Source organism: Pinus tabuliformis, chromosome J (assembly GCF_031772625.1).
Source record: "Pinus tabuliformis cultivar Carrire ecotype Pingquan chromosome J, CPIR1, whole genome shotgun sequence".
In the NCBI taxonomy this organism is placed as follows: Eukaryota; Viridiplantae; Streptophyta; class Pinopsida; order Pinales; family Pinaceae; genus Pinus; species Pinus tabuliformis.
In genome coordinates this window covers 1,611,450,289-1,611,471,238 of record NC_142295.1, presented here as the reverse complement: position 1 = coordinate 1,611,471,238, position 20,950 = coordinate 1,611,450,289, and the positions used below count along the sequence as shown (strand labels likewise).

Sequence of the window (20,950 nt, the reverse complement as noted above, 5' to 3'; positions counted from 1 at the left end):
CCAACAGCGTGGAGAGGGCAGTGTATGGACTATGTCAGAGGAGTGTGGGAGGTTACAAAAATTGGGAGAAGAATGCAGGACAAATTAACAAATTTATGAAGAAATAACAGAAGGGAGTTACAATGGCAGACTGGAATGCCAAAAATGGAGCTGGCTCTGATACCATGTTAGACCAGGCAGTAACTCCTCAAAACAATTCATTTCATTATTGCTTTAGGTTGGTCTTTATTATATACATGAGGGAGACTGTTCACTTCATCTCTCGATGACTGTTCATATCTCTTATTATTTATTTACATTGATTATATTTATTCACCCAATCCTGATGATTAGGTGTCAACAATATCCTTCATCTCAAACTTTGAAGCAAGATCTCTCTTGCAGCCCTCAATGAGTCTCTCTGCACCAGTGATGATCAAGTCATCAACATACAACACCAGAATGAGAGGCTCCTCACCCACAACAATGAAGTATAGGTTCGGATCAACCTCACTCTTTGTGAAACCCAACTGCTGCAAGTATGTATCAATCCTCGAGTACCAAGTTCTGGGAGCTTGCTTCAGGCCATAGAGTGCCTTTTTCAATCATACATGGGACTCCTTCCCATGCACCTCAAAGCCCTGTGGTTGCTCAATATAAACCTCCTCCTGAATGAATCCATTGAGAAATGCGGTTTTCACATCCATCTGGTGGATCTTCCAACCCATCTCTGTTGCAATCGATATAATGGAGTGAATAGATGTATACTAAGCTTCGGGAGTGAAGGTCTCCTCATAGTCAACTCCCTCTACTTGTGAGAACCCTCTTGCCACAAATTGAGCTTTGAACTTCTCGATGCTGCCATCTGCAACATGCTTTATCTTGTAGAGCCATCTGGAAGTAACAACATATTTACCTTCAGGCCTCGGCGCTACCCCCCAAACATCATTCTTCATAATAGAAGAATACTCCTCCATCATGGCCTCTCTCCAGACCTGCTGGCTCGCTGCCTCCTCATAACTAGAAGGTTCGGAGTCAACAATGCTTGTTACCAATGCCATGTAACTACATAACCACTTAGGTGGTTTACTCTCTCTAACCTGTCTCGTTGGCCCAACAACTGATGTGGCCTCGCGCAATGTATCTTGAAGCCACTTGGGCTTCCTCTTCCCTAAGCATGCTTCTCCCACTGGAGTGAAAGAATCCTCATCATCATCAGAAGCCTGAACTCCTTAAGGCTTGCCAATTGACCTCATGCTTGAATCTGTGCCTGTAGATGTTGAAGTATTGTGCGAACTGTCCATTAGTGAACTACCCTATGCATGCTCTGCACACTTCCTTGCATGTTGCCCAAAGAACCACCCACCTGACTCTGAGAGCCACTGCTTAGTGATGGACCTGAGACTATAATCGACGTACCTCCTGATCCCTGACCACTGGATCCCTGTGACTGACTCAGCTGCTCCTGAGGGTCTGGTGACTCTGGATACTTCAACTCCTGTGACCTCCTGGAAGCTCTCTCCTCCTCAAACTTCACATCCCGCCTGACAACCACTTTCCTCTGTGCAGAATATAACACCGATAAGCTTTTGAGGTCTCGCTATAACCCACAAAGATGTCCTTTTCTGTAGTGGACTCCAGCTTGGTCCTGTTCTCCTTAGGGACATAGGAATACAAAGATACAAAAGTGCCCAACATCAGACTTCTTCCTAGAAAAAGCTTCTTTCGGAGTCACATTCCCCAAGGCACGATGTGGACTACTGTTCTGCAAGTACACAATAGTGTTGTAGGCCTCTGCCCACAAAAATAAAGGTAACCCCTGATCATGAAGCATGGCTTTGGCAGCCCCGGCAATGGATTTGTTCTTCCTCTATGCAACCCCATTCTGCTGGGGGTTGTAAGGAGTTGTGAACTCCCTCCTAATGCCTGCCTCAGCACAAAAATAAACAAACTCACAAAGGGTATACTCCCCTCCATTGTCCGACCCGAGGACCTTGATCTTCCTACCTTTTTGGGTCTCCACAAGAGCTTTGAACTCTTGAAACCGCTTGAAGACCTCACTCTTGGTCTTCAAGAAATAAATCCAGGTCTTCCTGGAGTGGTCATCAATGAATAAAACATAGTACTCATAGCTACTCAAGGATACATGAGACATCCGACCGCTCACATTGGTATGAATCAAGTCAAGGATCCTAGTCGCTCTGCTGTCACTGCTGGGAAAATGGGATATGGCAAACTTCCCCATAGCACAACCTCTGCATACATCAAGGTGATCGGAATTGAAATCTGGCACACTAGTGGTGATCTCCCGCAATGTACTCAAGGCCCCATGATACATGTGCCCCATCCCGCGGTGCCAAATCGCACACAACTCTAAACTGCTAGATCTGCTGTCGGTCCTGTCTCGGGTGCTGCTACTCAATGCCATCAGGGGCTGGAATGAGAACTTGTACACCTTGGCATGGCGCACACCAATCTCTCTAGCTGAAGAAGCTGGAGTTCCCCTAGGATATATAAGCACCTGCTCTCTCCTGAACAACACATAACACCCTCTATCCTCAAATGCTGAGACGGATATCAGATTCTTCTTCATTCCAGGCACATATAGAACATCTGACAGTTTCAAGGGAGGTTTGGGTCCCTTATCAAATGTCAATGTCCCCACATTGACTGCTCTAACAATGCTGTCATCACCAAGTACTACCTCCATATCAGTATCACCCTTTGAAAGCTCTGAGAAGTACTCTCTGACTCCTGTCATGTGGTGGGAAGCACCACTGTCAACATACCAAATGCTAGAAGATGCTCTGCTAGTAGCGAGGAATGCACACTCCCTATGAACTTGTATGGCAGGTGATCCTACACTAGTGGCCTCGCAAGCTATGAGCCCAAACTCCCGATCAAAGCTCTCTATCTCTGCAGAAGCTGCCATGGGTTTGTCTTTCCCTTTCTTGTTCTTCTTCTCTGGACACACAACAACATAGTGTCCCAACTTTTGACAATTCCAACATTTGACTTTGGAATAGTCCTTCTCCTTGTTCTGTTGCTTGCCTTTACCTTTGCCTTTGCCTCCACTGTTGGAAGCTTGCTTCTTTGCTCTGCCCTTCTTGCCTCTTGCTAACAATGCCACATTGTTATCCTCCTCCACCTGTTTGGCTGCCCCAAGATGGTTCTTTCTGATCTCATTCTGAATGCAATGATCCCACAACCTCTCCCAATCGGGAAGGTTTTTCCGTGCAACAATGCCATCCACAAAATTCTCCCAAGTCTTAGGAAGACCATTCAAAGCAATCCTTACCAACTCAGTGGGTGCAATGATCTCACCTACGACTGCCAACTCATCTCTCACTGAAGTGATCTTTGTGAGGTAGGCTGTAGCACTGTTAGTCTTAGCCATTTTAATGGCCTTCAGTTTCTCGTTTAGGACCATTTTTCTGTTTTCATTTGAGCTCTAGTAAATACTGGTCAAGACTGTCCACATCTCATGTGCATAAGTCTTTTCTCTCACATGAGGAATGACATGGTCTTTGATTCCTTCTAGAATCAATCTTTTTGCCTTAGCATTCTTTTTGTTAAACTCTGCCAACTGTACAGGGTCAGCAGGTACTACTACTGGGTTCTGTGTGGTATTTACCATAATGCCTCAGACTTCTGCTTCCTCAAAGATGCTCTAGATTCTCTCCTTCCATGCACTGTAGTTGTTCTGCCCATCCAACCTGTCTTCAACTCTCAAATCCAAAGACATGTTTCACTGTCCTACCAAACTAAAATTTTCAAATCTGTGGTAAAGGATTCTGTTTTTTGTGTAAAAATCAGCTTGCTGTAATTTTCACTTTGCTGTCCCAAACTGCACTTTTTAGCCAACCAAGCTCTGATACCATGAAGAGGTTTCAACTCCCACTTCGGTTATCAGTTTTCCTTATCACTCCATTTTTAAATCCAAGCATGATAAAAATTCTAAAATCTGGAAATGACAATATTTTCTAAGAACACAAATTTAGAGATTTCACAACTGTTGAAATTGCAGAAATAAAACACAACAAAATTATGATAGCCACACACAAAAAATAACACAGTGATTTTTGGTCAATGTGACCCTCGAAAAACCCCCTACAACTCTTGGGGAAAACCAGTTTGAGACCTCTTCTTTATTTCTGAAAATGCTTTTACAGAGAAACTGAAATACACAGTAAAAATTCCAGCAATCACAAATTACAACTTATCTCGATTTCCATGCTTGAACTCTGCCTCAAAAATCGTGGCAATCAGCGAACAACGAAAACAAAATTTTTTCCAACAATAAAACAACATTAAATGTTGTACGGTCTGCCTCGAAAAACGTGCCCAAAATTGCTGTACGGACTGTGTGGATTTCAACAGTACGATTGCCTCGAAATTCATGCCCAAATATGTCTTGAAGTTTGTGCCCTTTCTGTTGTCCTTTTTTCTCTATTTCTGTGCCTTTCTCCTGTTGTACGATTTTGCCTTTGGATGCATGCCAATAAATGCTACTGCCCAGATTTTCTGAAATGTCTTCTTGCTGCTCTCCTTCACTTCCTCATTGCTCAGGAATTTTCTCCTTGCTCTCTCTTCTCTTTCTCTCAAATGCTCATGAAAGAATGAATTGATCTTTTCCTCTTCTCTTCTCCTTTTAACTCTCTAAATGACCTTTTGGGTTAACCCTAAGATCTAATGGCTGAGATTCATTTAGATCTAGGGATGAGAATAAATGTGCATTTAATTCTCACTTTCTACTTTTTAACTCGCCCACTTAAATAACGACCCACTTAGCCTTTTATTTCCATAGTCACTTTTTCACTTTCTAATTCTTCATGGATAATCCATAGCCTTTTAGTTTGCCCAGTGAGATGGGCCTTCACCCTAGTGTATGAGCCATTTTGAATGCTATTGCATTCACTACATCTCCATTTGTACGAACAACCTTCATTGCCAAGAATTTCCACATACTGCCATAAAGGAGATCTTGGATCTTTATTAACATTTATTCCTTCACTGGGTTCATGGTGTGATGGTTCCATGTTTATCACACCTGCATTTATAATAAAATATAAATTAATAAAACCATCATTCTCAAAACAAAATTCTAAATTGTTATACTTAATATATATATATATATATATATATATATATATATATATGCATAGGTGTAAGACAAAATAAAATTACAAAAAAATATAAAATTCTAAATTATTATTTTATAATAAATAATTTACAATTTAAATAAATAAATAAATATAATTTAAAAACTAACAAACATATAAAAATTAATACAAACATATTGATATAATTGTTAAAATAAAGTTATAACATAAAATATTTTTTTTTTTATTTGTAAAAATTAAAAAATATTTTAATTCTTAACAACCAAACATAAAGTTATACTTATGACTTATAAAAATAAAAAATTTAAAATGAAATACAAAACGTGACACCTATAATCTCACTTGACACTTATAAAACTCACTTGACACATTTTAATATTATTTTAAATAAATCTCTATATTGAAAACATTATAAAGATCCATGCCCCTCTCCCATTACAAGATATATCCTTTTTGGTCAGTCCGACATCAATTTTTATTTTTTTTATTTTATTTTTATTTTTATTTTTTTATTTAATTTAATTTTCCCTTTGGTTCGATTGAACTCGCCGGTCAATATAACATTGATATTAATATAATTGTGTTCATTGAACATCACTTATTCCAGCAACATGCACTTTAATGAGGAATTTGGTAAAAAACTGAATTAGCATGAACGCTCTTTTATCGAAAATATTAATTATATACAATTTATAATAAAATAATGTTTATTTTTTATCATATGATTTATAAAATTTTTAAATTTTGCTATTAATTTTTTTAATATGCATAAATTCAATTGTGGATATTATTTTAAATAAATCATTATATTGAAAACATATTTAAAAACTTAGACGCCGGAAATTGAAAGTTGAAATATTATTGCACCTGCGGATGCCCACGACTTTGCAACTCTGCACTTTGGACTCTGCTTGACACCGACTACTCCAACGATTATCTGCACAGCGACGCCCATGACTCTGCTCGATGCCCACTACTCGACAACTTTGCACTCTGCCTGACGCCGACTGCTCCAGGGATTATCTGCATAGCACTCCCACGATTCTGCGTGACCACGACTGCTCCCACGTCTCTGCCAACCAGGCTTGACTCCTCCCACCACTCGGCTCGACTACCTTGATTGAGCCACGCATCTATTTCTTCAATCTTCGACTTTTTATAGAATATAATGATTGCTAAACTGAAGCTAACCAGTAGTTCGATTAACGCTAACCAACAGTTAATCTAACCGGCTAACCAATAGTTAATCTAACCAGTTAACTGAATATCTGCGCGTGCATTATCCGCCTCCAAAACCCACCAGAACTGCAGTTAAGCTGAAAAACGCCGTGACTTTGTGTTAACTAAGTCATTAACTGACCATATGCGGATCCTAGCGTATTTGTATCTGTACTAGTTTCGGATTCGGGGATCCACAGTTCCACCACTTGCCCTCAGCGGATTCGGTAACGTAGGTTTCTAGCAATGATGAGTGCACAAGAGTGGCTTATCTCCTTCAACAAACTCTCCAGAACTCGTGGTCAACAGGAAATTAGAGGCTTAAGCTTTAGCTGAGCATTATACTCTGTCTTATGTCCTACCAGAGAATAAAATACCTTGACTGTAGCTATTTTTGAACTCCCACAAAGCTACACACAACCCAGCCACTGATACGCAGCCCAAAAATTAGGTACTTGACCTGGCTATGGTATTAGATAGACCCCACAATCCATACATCCAGCTCTGCCACCAATATGCAGTCCCAAACAACCAGGAAACTCGTCCAACATTAAAATAAAGGGAGTATCTCTCACTGGTATTTGAGCTGCTCCACAAAAAGGGTGAATCGAACTACTGGGATCTTCAGACTACCGCCACAATGGGTACAACAACATTAAATTGCAAACTCAGCCTCTATCTAGACTGGAAGCTCGATTCCCAAGGCTCACACTTCTGGTAGCTTTTCCATCTGCAAAAATGATATAGAAATTACCCAATAAGTTTATAAGATCAATTGATAACACTTGAATACCTTAATATTTCTCTGAAAACTTGTTCTCCATTGAAGCTCAGTAGCGAAATCTGAGTGATTTCACTCTCAAATCCAAACTAGGGTGTCTAGTTTCAACACCGAAGTCTGCTATGAAGGTTAGGGTTCCAAAACCCTAAGCTTCTCCTTCACACTCTCTCCAAGAGCTCTTTCTCCAAACTCACCAATGCACGAATGACTGAGGAGAGACCCCCTCATTTCCTTTTTTTATAACTAACTTACCTTTTCCCTCCAATTAAATATTTAAAATCACTTTTTCTTTCTTTCTTTAATAAAGTGACTTTTATAAACTAATTAAAATCACTTTTGATGCCAAAAAATGCTTAATTTTCCTTTGTGGTTACACTGGCCACCCAAAGCCCTTTTTTATCATCTGCCTTGTAGATCTTTTCGCCCAGATTCTGACGAGCTATTACACTAAGGTGTTTCTCCAAGTAATCAACGCGAAACAACACCTTAAGCGTAATTAATTAAAATATCTCTGTTAATAATGCCATTTTATGGAAATCATTGGAATGCAACGGAACCAAGAGCAAACCGTGCAGAATCGATCTTGATGATGAAATATGGTGAGCGATCCCAGTCGGACCAATAAAACTCCTCTAAAACCCTCCGGGCCCACCAATGGAGTAATCCCTCGCTTCTATGACCAGGCTGACACAAGCTCTGGAAAACCCTCCTAACCACCTCGCCAGGTAATCCAAAATTTGGGGAGATCACGGGAGCTTTCTATGTGTCACACCCTCTGAAATCCTCTGGTTCCAGTGCCCTCTCACAGGTAGTTGAATTATCCTTACATTGAATGGATAATTTCAACAACACCAACTTTGATACCATGTTCAAATTTCATTTTATGGCAACAAATATGCACTTGCTAAGTCCCAAAATTTTGGAAACACCTATTGATTATTTAGTGCATAAACCGAAACACTGTATGAAAGATTCAAGTGTGTAGACACAACGTATGAAAAGGTTAGTCCAAATAATCAATAAATAAATGATAGAGCTATGAAAAGTGATCCAAAAATCAGATGAACATTCTAAGTTTTGCTGCAGCAATCACATTTCTTTCTATTTCTACAAAAATAAAATGAAATAGCTCTACGAAGCTTCTCAGAAGCTCACACTGCAAAGCGCTCTTCAATTTCAAGAAATCAGATCTAAAATAGAAATTTTTAAATTTTTGGTTTCCCAAGAAGTAGTGCCTACTACCTAGTCAATACAATCATCTAAGCATTGGCTATGTCTTTCATTATTTTACATGGTTGTGAGCTTTTCTGAGCTTCTCATACCTCTTTTTGAAGTCAATTTCACCATCAGATTCTTCTTTGGAAAACAATATATGAAATGTTATCTATAAGGTGAAACACCACCATACTGACAAATAGAACTCAGCTCTAGGTGGCCTTAGAGCAGAATTCCTTCTGTGCTGAGTTCCATTCTCCACATTTGCGGATTAGCTAGTCCTCCATTTGGGGATGGCCTTGGATGTTAGGAGTGATGGATCTCCTCGTTCTAGAGCTCCTTCCAGGATTACATAGCTAGGTTCCCTCAGTCCGGGGTACTCTGCAGACAACTTTCTTAGGCAGTGCATCAGCCCCTTGATGGTGACTGATGACTCGGTTGTGGATGCTTCTTCTGTGTTTGCTCATCCGTCCTTGACCTCATAGTTCCAGCACACCTTAACTTCCTTTCTACTTGTCATGGTTTTGCCCATTTTGTTTTTGCAGTTATTTTCTACTCCTGATAGATTTTTACTTGGCTATCTTTCTGCTTTTGAAGTAGCAATATGAGTTGCTTTCCTCCTACTATGCACTGATACTGTTTGTACTTTTGAGTCCCATTGACATACTTATTGTGGTTATTCATTGGACATTAAAAAAATTACATAATCTTTACATATCTTTTGTCTTTTCTCTTACACCTTTTGCTTTTTTGAATCTCATTTTATTTCTGTTAATGGCATTTTTCTTTTAACTTTGTTGCGCTCACTTTTTCAGATGAGATTAATTACTGTTAGTAATCTATATGAGTTGTTATTCAGTGGTTCTCATTGTCTCATTGTCTAGGGGCTTGTTTTATTTGTCACTGAGCATTGAAATTTCTGGCTTTGCAGATTGTGCAGTGGCAATTCAAACTGATAAAACTATCTCACGTGTGCATGCGGAGATCATAGTTGAGGCAGCCTCTTCTTGGAATGCCTTGCAGTGCTTTTCAAGTGTCCCTTCACCAGAAATTCGCCTGAAGGATCTTTCAAAGTTTGGCACATTTGTCAACAAGGAAATTTGCTCAAAGCCCGTGTTTTCTTTAGCAAATAAGGAGGCAATTCTAAGTAACGGGGACTTGATAACGTTTGGAACAAATAATTCAACTTTCAGGTGATTTCTAGCGATGCAATCTCTTCTAGTTTTAAAAATGTTTCAACATCTGTTTGTAATTATTTATATTTTCAACTTAAAATATCAAGTTGGTTGTTTTTTCTTTAGGTTTATCACACTACATTATGAGACGACATAGAATGGTTTTAATTGACATAACAAATAGTTTTTTGACAGGTTGAACTTCGTTCCATTCTTATTCTGTATACCAGCTCTAGCAAAATTGAACCGGAAACATGGTTTATGTACCATTGTGTCATCAATGGGTCTGTAGTTCTGTTCTCGCTCCCTTGGATTTGATAGTTGCATATTTAGTATATTAAATTGATAGGTCAATCTTATTGATGTAGTTGGTTACATTATATGGGCACTTATTCTCTTTGTTTTGTTTGTTTCTATAGTGTTCGTTTCAACATATTATACTGCAACTTTTCAATGTTCATGTCCTATAAAGTGTGCCATAATATATATAGTTTGTGTAAATAATTTATAATTTTTTTTTGGGGCATGCATCATTGTATTCATGTATACAATGTTGGTTGTTAGGTATGAATCATAATATATTTCCATTCGTGTTGAACATAGCATACTTTATTTACAATTCATTGATTCTTTATGTTGAGAGCTCCTGTATTCCATCTTATTTAATCTCATCCACAATACTCGTTGCATCATTTTCAGGAGCCTACGCAACAGAGAAATGGATGTCTGAGTGTACACATCTTATTGTTGAAGATTCTTCTCCTATAACAAATGATGTGATGGAAGCTATTATGGCAAAAAAACCCATAGTTGTGTATGACTGGCTTCAAGTAAGTCATGTAGTTCAGCTTCGTTTTTATGCTGGACAGTGGATTCGTTTCATAATAGGAATGGGCTTTCTATACAAACTCTAGAAATGAGTAGAAAAACTCAAGAAAAGGCTTAGAGAAGACTATTTCCAGATATCTTAAAGAAACCTCTTTTACTTTTTTCCCCTCAATCCTAAAAAATTGCAAGTGCTTCTATTAACACAAGTCTTGTGCATGTATAGCCCATAGGCCTTCCAAAATTTTGTATAGTGATTCAAACTGTACACTCTAGTTGCATTAGACTATTGGAGGGAATATAGTGTTTTAGAAGCACTGTATCATAATATGGCTGAACTAACCACATCTCAACATAGAGAATATGTGTCTAGATATTATGATGCATTGGCGAATATTCATCTGGGCTGCACTATTCGTCATCAGCCCTATACCATTTTTCAATGGGCAAGTGTTGCTGTCATAATCACTTTGGGGAGTTTTGATTTAACAGTACAAACTGGTAGTTCTGGTAGTATTCACTAGTGATGCATGGGAACGGCGCCCCCAAGTTGCTTTCCCTGTTGTCTGTCTGAACGAACTCCTGTGACAGGTGCTAAAAGGCCAATTTCTTCTATTATTACATTTATTCTTTTCAGGTAGGTCCTATGGGAAAGCCATAATAGGTTCCACGCCATGTGTAAAAGTTTCTGGGCTTATAGAAGCCCTAATTCATCATCATTTATTGTTCTATGTCATTTCACTTATCTCTGGTTAGGATTTTGAGTAGGCAAAGTGCTCATTCATGAGAAGGGATTCTTGAGAGTTTGGAAGAGATATTGAAGGCTACCATAAGATGAGATAATTTTATTAATGTCCAACGAATGACCATAAATAGGTCAATGGGACTGAAGGATACAACCAGTATGAGTACAATGTGGGAGTGCAAATGCAACTCCTAGAAAATGCCAAAGCTAAATCTAGGATAAAATGAAGTAAAAAAAGGGATACAATAATAGGACAGCCTCATAAACATGTATATAACTGGATCATGTAGAAGGCTAAGTGAATAAGTCTAGGGCTGGAGGTCAATGATGTCAAGAATGCCCGACTCTGATAGTCGACAGTGAGGAGGGCGACAGTGGCTCTGGTTTGCTAACAGAGTCCCCTAGATCCAACAAGCAGTCCGGTTGCATGATCCTAGGGGGACATAGGAGCAAGGGATGCTCCTAACCTTCAAGGCCAAAGGAAAGAAGCTCCAGATAAGTCTCTGGTTGCTTCGTTGAGGCTGGGGAGGAACTGTCGGGGAGGGGAGAGACCCTATTCGGGAACCATTTGGTATTAAACCCTCTGACACTCTGGGTGTGAGAGAACCGATGTGCTGTCTAACACCTCCGCAATTTTCTCTAGTGTACTAGTTGGCCTCCCAAAAGGGGTGGGGATTGAGGGGAGACCTGAGGTCTCACTACTCCATTATCTGAAATACCCTAAAACTCAGCATGTCGCTTGTTCCTCCAATCAGTTGGATCGACTTGAAAGTATGATGTGGTCGTCTGAATCGTCCCTGAGTGAGGTGGGGTATGTAGTATCTAATATCTGTGTCTAAATATCTCCTTGATGAAGAGGGCTACGTGTCTTTGGTCAAGATATTGGAAGAAGTTAGAGAGGTATCTCTGGACTCTCTATATAGGCAATGATATCATCCTTTGATCTCATAGTGTTGAATTTTTCCTAGGGAAAACAAGCTATAACAATTTTCTTCAACAAATAACTACTTCCAATGATTAGTTAGCATCAATTACATATATAACATCCATTACCATTAAGCAATCATACAAAAGAAAATTTCAACTAATACACATGAAAGAGTAGTAGAAAATAACCATGAGACAATGAGACTAGAACACATAAATTAGGTTTGAGGTCAGGGAAAAACCCACAAGGGAAAAACCCAGAAATATTTTCTTATGAGAGAAAGAGAGTTCAGTGTTCATCAATACATCAAGATAACAAAACATAACAAATGACTAGAAACAAGTGCCAAGCTTCCTTGAGATTTTCGGCCTCCTCCTCCTTCCTCCACTAATGAGGTATTCGATGCCCAAATGAGGAGGGCTCTTGTATTTATAGTCTTCAAAGGGGGTTGAAAAGGTGCCTCCAAAGGGGCCAAGTTGACTTGAGGCCGACTTGAACAAATGTGGAGTTATAAATTCAAATTTAATTCCTTTTTCTTTTCTTGATGAAAATACCGACCATGGCTACCATATTTCCAACACAGTGTACGGGGCATCAAAAAATGAGGCTTATATCAGTCTCTGACTCCTGTAGGTGGCACAATTGGTAGACCTTATCAGATCGTGGTATATGGTGATCTGTCTCCACCCTATGTTGATGGGACCCAACTCGAAGTTGCCCCAATGGGATTTTGATTGAGTGCATCCAATGCTTGTGAGTATAAGGGGGGCGGACGATAAGGCCATCCTTCAACTCCAAAAAATGCTCTAGGTAGGACATCTTTGGGCCAAGGCTCACTAAGGGGGATGTCTAAGTGACCTGAATGTATAGTTTGTAGATATGTTCTTTGATGGCTTGATTTAGTTTCTACTTAGTCGATAAGAGATGTGCTGGTCCATCAAGGGAGAAGCTAAATGGAGGAAGGCACTATGGGGAGATGGTAATTGATTGAAGGAGTCGAGATGCCTCTGCGAACCATCCATGAGCACGACTTAAGGGGGTATTTGAAGCGATGGCCTTAGAAGAGCAAAGTGCAAGATATGGGTATCTCTCTCTCTCTCGGTAGCAAAGTCTCTGTAAGCCTTGACTCTATGGAGGAAAGGGACCAAGCCGAAAAGGACCTCAAAGTGAAATGGGTGGACCCTGAACTCAGCCTGAATAATGGGTTGCGAAACTTTGCATTTACAATGGATAATAAGTCAGAGAAGCAAGGTTTGGACTCTCTCCATCGTTGCGCAAACTAATTGTAGTAAACTGGGTCCCCAAATCTCAGAATCATAGAGGAATGTGGGTCTAATAATGGCCTCCATGAGGTGGAGCTTAGATGAGATGTCTTGGAACTATGCTTGGAAGCACTATCGCTCAATGAGGGCTAAGGAGTCGTAGCCTTTATTGACTTGAGTTTGGAGTGCTTTTCACAAACCAAATTTGGGCCCTGTGAACTGTACCCCAAATAGGTATAAGATGTGGTGCTCTCAATCTCTGCCCCTTGGTAGAATTGTATGTTTGCAATAGAGTTCGACGAGGTGTTGAAGATCAGAGCCTTGGTTTTGCCCAGGTTGACCTTTAGCGGTCAAAGGTCACAAAAACTGGCCAATGCGTCAATGTGTTTTTGTAATCCCTTAACAGTAGAGGCCAATAATACCAAGTCATCAATGAAGAGGAGCAAGGAGATCAAAACATGGTGCATTAGGAAATTGTCACTCTCCTGTATGTGTTCATGGGGGAAAGACTTGAGTTCATCAATGTAGATCTTTATAGTGTAATTAATACTTACTTCTGCTAGATAATTACTTCCAATGATACAATTACTTCTTTAACACATTCAGATCATTAAGCAATTACAATTCAGAAAATTTCATCCACAAATACAATGGGACAGTAGAGATCACAGTAAAATAAAGATACACAAGAGCCTCAAAGTTTACCCTGGGAAAACCCCTAACAAGGTAAAAAACCCAACAACCCTTTCTTATAAGAAATTGTCCAATTCAAATCAATTTTTACGTTTGAAATCCATTCAACATATCATCCCATTGACCATGACAAAGTCCAAGTAAAATGAAGACAAAAGAGAGAAAGTGAATGATTTGCTCACAAGTCAAATTTGGTCAAAGAGGCCGAATTTCGACCTTGTTGCTTCTGGTCAACTAAGGTCATAGGGGTTGAAATTCGGTCTTGTAGCTACCACAAAAAATTGGTCAAACTATTGACTTTGACTTGCGGTCAAAGTTCGGTCAACGATCCAACTTCTACTCCAAACTTTGGTCAACTGTCAGTCAAAGAATCTTGGAATATTTGGCCTCCACAAATAGTGAAAGATTCAGTTAAACAGTAGCAGAATAGTCCAAGTCAATGCTGGTAGTCAAAGAATCCTGGAATATTTGGCCTCGCAAATAGTCAAAGATTTGGTTAAACAATAGCAAAATAGTCCAAGTCGACGCTGGTCAAAGCAAAGAATAGAAAGGTCAACCTTCGCTAGTCGAACTTGTCTTCTTCCCTTTGCACATGTGATCAAATACTCCTTAGAACAGATCCGAATTGGTTGTGATGTGTTGCCAAATAAGGAGGTTGAGTTGCCAACATATACATTGTACATGTCCAGTCAAATGGGTTTTTTGACTGAGGGTCAAACCCCTTCATGAGGTGGGGCCTACTTGTCATCTTGAGGTTGACTTGAACAACAACAAAATAATAATTTTAACATTGACTTGTTGACTTTAAATATCGATCGCAACTACATATTTTCAACACTCCTTAACCCGGGAGGCATTTCTTCTTGACTTCCACATATGTACATATGATGAATAAAATTTCTTCATAAGAAAGGTTGAAAACATTATCATCAAGTTCAATCCATTAGCCCAAAATCCATGGCAATATAATACTCACAGGACTAATCTCTCCAACCATAAGCAATGGTTTCCTGGTTAAACACCATGACCTAAGAGAGCATTCCAGGTTGCAATACACTTAGAGCCAATCTCCCATCCAAACTCCATGGCTTATGCAAGATTGTAGGTGGTTTTCGTTTGGGTTTGGTCTCTCTATATGGGTTCCTGACCCCAGAGGGATACATTGGCACATGTAGGGTGTGTGTAGAGAGCCATGGGCCTCCAAAGCAACAAACAACAGTCCATGGATCCCCACAACCATTCAGAGATTACTCGTGGTTCACTTATTGGACGAGGAAGATGCACTTGATCCATCATGCCCAACTGGCCCTAGAGTTGCACCATACACTAGGTAGATGATCCAGGACTTGCACGATGATGTGGCATCACCTACACCATCATCCTAACCCTTGCAGGCAATCTACAAGCATCTTTAATTTGTTTCGAGACCCATGAGGACACTTGTGTGCCCCCATATGTCATTTGGAGCACCACAAGTTATTACAAGGGGCCAACCCCTTGTTCATTGCTTTTGGGAGTTCAACTACACGTTATGGCACATATGGACTCCGTTAGGCCTCCTCGAAGGTCCATCGACATGCACTATTCATTATTCAACCTCTTGAGAGGCTTATTCTTTTGTTTATGAGCTAGTTTGGTGGGCTTGTCACCAAAGTTAGTTATTTTGCACATTATTTTATTGTAGGGGCTAATGTAGGCCTAATTAGCTAAATCAAACTCATTAGAAGTGTATAAATACAAGTGATGTGAATTCATTTTAGCATCATCACTTGGTTGGACTTGTATCTCTTTAGAGAACTTCGCTATCCTTCTTGGTGGACGAAATTTTGGAGCATGGAATGAATTTTGATGTTTTGATCATTTTCTCGTCTTGGAGCTTCTTGTTTGGAAAATTTTTGATGGTTGGATATATTATAATACATGTAAATGCGATTTTAATGCTATACTCTACTCTATTTTTGTCACATACATTGTTGCTGGGATTTCGCTATTCTAGGGCTAATTTGCTGCATCTATTATTGCGAAGTTGTGGAAATTTTGTTTCTAGATAGTGATGCTTCATGTATGGGCCATGTATGATGAGTGAATGTTCCTAGGGATATTTCATGGTTGAAATTTATCTTGATAAGCCATCTATTTTGCAAAACGAAGTATAAAGTCTTTGAAGCTGCTCTCCTTTGCCCTAGTGCTAAGTGAAGCTACCTTTAAGGCCTCCTTGACCAAGAAAATCAAATCCGAATTCATAATCATTCTTGACTCCAATCTCCCCAAAGGATTAGGCACTGGTCTACCATAGGTGATCACCCTAAAACTTATTTTTCTTCACCTTCTCCTCTTCTTTCTAGGTCTAGCCCCATAGGTCACCTAGGGCATCAAATATCTCACAATCTAGCCATCCAAATACTTCGATTTTTGGTCCACCACTGTGTTGATGCGTCCTCAAGAAGCCATCCAAATTCCATGAGATTCCTATGGTGGGATCTTGAGATATCACAAGCCCTAGCTCAAAGACCAATTCTTGCCCTTGGTTTCCCTTAAGCTAGAAACCTCACTGGGATCCTTGCATTTCCTCTCATTGAAAATTCATTCCTTGATCCCTTTCCCCTCAATTAGGTCAATCATATCATTGGTTGCTAAATCCTATCCACTTGACCTAACCTGGGTCCACTTGTTCCTGTGTGGTCCCATATCTTATCAAAGTCAACTCTTCAAAAACCACTTGGGAAACCAAGTTCCACAAGGATTTAGGGTTTTGGAAGCTCCTTTACAAGTCACATTACCTAAGCCAAGCCCTCAAACCCCTACTCCCCTATCCTAGAGAATCTTGTACCTTGCATAAGAAGCAAGCAAGTCCCACTCTTCAGTCTCTCCTAGGAAAGGGTTATTGAGATCACTTCACATCCATCTTAGTTGATCTATCCATCATAAATGATTCTCTACATATCGGGTCTCCTCCCATTAGTGAAAGTTCGTAAAGAGTAGGAACTTTAGCTATGGTGACAGTGGGCTTTAGCTTCATTGTTGCTCTTGACCTAGCAAGTGCCCCTCTAGGACCCCCTACTAGTTTGAGCGGTAACAAGCCCATTTTTCAATCCATTTTATTTCCATTAGCAATCACATAAATCATCATCACATTGACAATAACTGAAGAAAAAACATAAACGATAAATGCGGAAGACAAGCCAAGACAAGAGAACACAAGAATATGGCTCAAGCCAGGGAAAAACCCCAAGATGGGGAAAACCCTTGATCAATTCTTCTTATTATTAATATCAAATGTTCAACAGAGAGAGAGAGTACAATAATTCAAAGTCAAAATTGACTTGCCAATTTGAAGATCCAATATCACTGCCCTTAGATAAATAGATGGCCCAATCAAAATTGCAATTCTGGAGCAGTCAAATTGTGCCCTCTTAAGCTGGTGACATACTGCTGTAGAAGCTTGGTTTGGTTAGGGCTACTTACAGTCCACAAGGAGCTAATACAGATTGTCCAATCTGGACAACCATCCAACTAGCATCCAAAACTATCATATCTGCACATACCTTATGATCACAAGTGTTGGAGTATACTGTTGTTGTGTGATGCTGTTGGTTAGGGCATGTGGCACACTGCTACAACCCTCACAAACTCACCCAAACAACCTTCTACAACTGTTGCCTCCCTCCAAGACAATCTATATGCTTATTGCTACAAGTATGGGCTTAATCCAACCCCCAAACAAGCCTCCACGCCAACCTTCCTTCACCAAAATAGGTCTGTGGCCTACCTGGGCTGTTGCTTAGCCTCTCGACCCCTTGTTCAACTAGATTAGGCTTGCGGCCTGCTTGAGAAAGACTCCCTGTAGCTACAGCCCACCTAGGAGAGAGTTTTCACACCATAAAATCACACCCAAACACTCCAACTCTTCCCTTATGCCTGCGGTCAGCCTCTGTGATAACTCGGACCTGCAACAAAAGATAGATATGCCCAGAACATGCATCAAATTAACCCAAACTTGCTCCTAACAACTTTGACCTCCTGCCCAAGGAACTTGGCCCATCAAACATCCCAGAAATGATGTCAATGTTGCCCATCCTCCTTCTGCGACTATTTTAGAGAGAAGAAATGTGTGATGTGTATGTGACAAATAAGGTTGGAGGAAACTTCCTTTTATAGAAGATGGAGAGGGGTTCCACTTGTTTAATTAACCCCAAGTCGACCTTGACAAATTGCACAAGTGTGGGATTGATTCCAAAAACATATTTTTCCTTGTCCAAATTTGATGATCTTTAGGTCGATTTTGGTCCTCTCGAAAAGAGGAATTCAATGCAATACTTATCTTCATCAAAGTAGTATAAGGTGGAATTTGTCCCTAGTCGCCAATTTTAACACTCCCTCTCAACTAGGGAGAATTCCACATGCCAATCCATCCATCATCATGCCATCCTATCATCATGCACCATCTCTGCATCTTGTTTGAACTCTGCTGAACACTGATATAGATAATGAAGAAGAATTGATCGAGAGTGAGTCATAAGACCTTGCCACTCTCCACTGACAAAAGTCAGTCCACATAAGCAGGGGTAAAACCTGAAACGAACTTAAAGGGAAAGGTGAACCACTCACCCTAACACATGACAACCGCCATAGGGGAAGGTGAACCACTCACCCTACGTGTCATATATCATCATGGGGTATCACAAGGGAAGGTGAACCACTCACCCTGTACACAACGTACCTATAGGGGAAGGTGAACCAGTCACCTTGTACACAACGTACCTATAGGGGAAGGTGAACCACTCACTCTATGGTCGCACATATCGTCAAGAAGTACCCCAGGCCGCCAAGAACTCCTAGAGGTCAATGTTCAACCAAGACCCTCATAGTAGGGTCTTTCCACAACTCCCAACCTCTCTTCGAAGGAAGATAAACTTGACCTTACCAAGAGACTTTGAGAGGATGTTGGTAACCCGTTCCTCCGTCTTGCAATGTTGGAGCTTGATTGCTCCCCGCTGTATGATATCCCAAATAAAGTGGTACTTGATGCCAATATGATTGGAGCGGTCGTGGAACACGAGATTCTTTGAAAAGCGAATGCCACTCTGCAATATACAACGGTGGTTTCCAACACGTGCTCAAATGGCTCACTGAAGAGCTTCCTCAAATGGCTTCATAATAAGTCATGCTTGTTGCTTTATACATTCAACCTCACTAGTACTCCCAGAGCAAACATAATCAAGAAATATGTGCTCTTTCCACCCATTACACTGCCAACCAAGCCAACATTAGAATATCCATGGAATTGGCAATGTATCTCTGACCATAGATAATAGAATCACATAGATGCTTCAACAAGCAGCTATTCGATATATGAGGCTCATCCATAGATTGACTTAGAGTCTATATAACGAGGCATATGATAGGTGTTTACCAAGAACACCAGGGAAATAGTGCATCGAGGCTAGGTCTTCCATCTTGACTTTAAAAGTCAACCTCCTCTTACATAGAGGGTCATCATGTGTTAAGAAGACTGTGAAAATTCCTAGTCCAAGGAACCCCTACTGCAGCAAAACTGAATTTACTTCTCCTAATTGATTTTAATATACATTATTTACTTTTGCAGCCTACACTACTTTAAATTTGATTACATGAAACAAGAAACTGAGCAAAGAACAAGATACATAGGACACAATTATTTTTGGACAAAATAGTCCTCGGAAAAACCCAATGCAGGAAAACCGGTGCAGCAGCTCTGAGGGTTCTCTATTATTAAGCAGTAATTCTGAATACAATGCTGGATGCCCTCTCGGCAATCCAGTGACAGAGAAAATATAATGGTGGAAAATTGAGTGAGTTTTACCTCACTTCACCTGGCAGATACCGGCTGCCATCTTGACTTTAAAAGTCAACCTCCTCTTACATAGAGGGTCATCATGTGTTAAGAAGACTGTGAAAATTCCTAGTCCAAGGAACCCTTACTGCAGCAAAACTGAATTTACTTCTCCTAATTGATTTTAATATACATTATCAAGTTATGTTTTGAACACTGAAGTAAATTACTTCTACAGCCTACACTACTTTAAATTTGATTACATGAAACAAGAAACTGAGCAAAGAACAAGATACATAGGACACAATTATTTTTGGACAAAATAGTCCTCGGAAAAACCCAATGCAGGAAAACCGGTGCAGCAGCTCTGAGGGTTCTCTATTATTAAGCAGTAATTCTGAATACAATGCTGGATGCCCTCCCGACAATCCAGTGACAGAGAAAATATAATGGTGGAAAATTGAGTGAGTTTTACCTCACTTCACCTGGAAGATACTAGCTGATTCGACAGCAGAACTAGCTAACCCCGACCATCTCTGCATTGGCCTTGCGTAGGCCATGCATCAACCTTACAGGCTCTGCGTTAGCCCCGCACTGCCTCTTCTGCCTTCTGTGTCAACCTTCCCGGTTGTTTCGGCAGTTCCCTGACAGTTCCAGCTTTCTGCATGGAGGGTAGCTTCTGCTTTGCGCTGGCCCTTCTAGCTCTGTGTCAGGCCTGCGTGGGCCCGTATTGGCCCAGCGTCAATCCTCTTAGCTGTTGCGCTGCCTCCACTAGCATCTCTCCGCCTCTTCGACCAGTACTCCCGAACTATCCCTATCCCTCTGTTGCAGAATGATCACTCAGTTCGAATTCTCAGCTTCCTAGCCCCAGAAATCGAACTCCAGATCAATTTGTTCTCTCCGTGTGTGTTTCTAAATGAACCCCAAGCCTCCTTATATTTTTCTCGTTGAGACTTCAATGACCGAGATTAAGTCTCTAATTAACAACTAAGATTAAAAATTGACTTGATCTGCCTTCTAGATCATTCTCACCCATATTTTGATTAATACCCATTAATATTTTAGCTTTCCTAAGTTTAGACTTAGGAACCCCATCAAAAATATTAATTATTTTAATGAAATACAATCCAGGTGGAATTTCACCAAACGGTTTCTGGGTTCTTTAAAACTCATGTGGCTTAGCCTCTCCACCAA

The 20,950-nt window shown here is 40.2% G+C and overlaps 1 protein-coding gene across 4 annotated transcripts in view; it reads left to right on the top strand.

Annotated features, from left to right (window-relative positions):
* Nucleotides 1-20,950, top strand: part of LOC149233653 (nibrin homolog) — a 170,554-nt gene that overhangs the window by 57,759 nt on the left and 91,845 nt on the right. For all 4 annotated transcript variants that reach the window (XM_089379816.1, XM_089379815.1, XM_089379814.1 and 1 more), the window contains exons 3-5: nt 9,248-9,509; nt 9,687-9,775; nt 10,191-10,321. In XM_089379816.1, the coding sequence (XP_089235942.1) occupies nt 9,248-9,509; nt 9,687-9,775; nt 10,191-10,321 (482 nt within the window). The remainder of the gene's footprint in view (nt 1-9,247; nt 9,510-9,686; nt 9,776-10,190; nt 10,322-20,950) is intronic.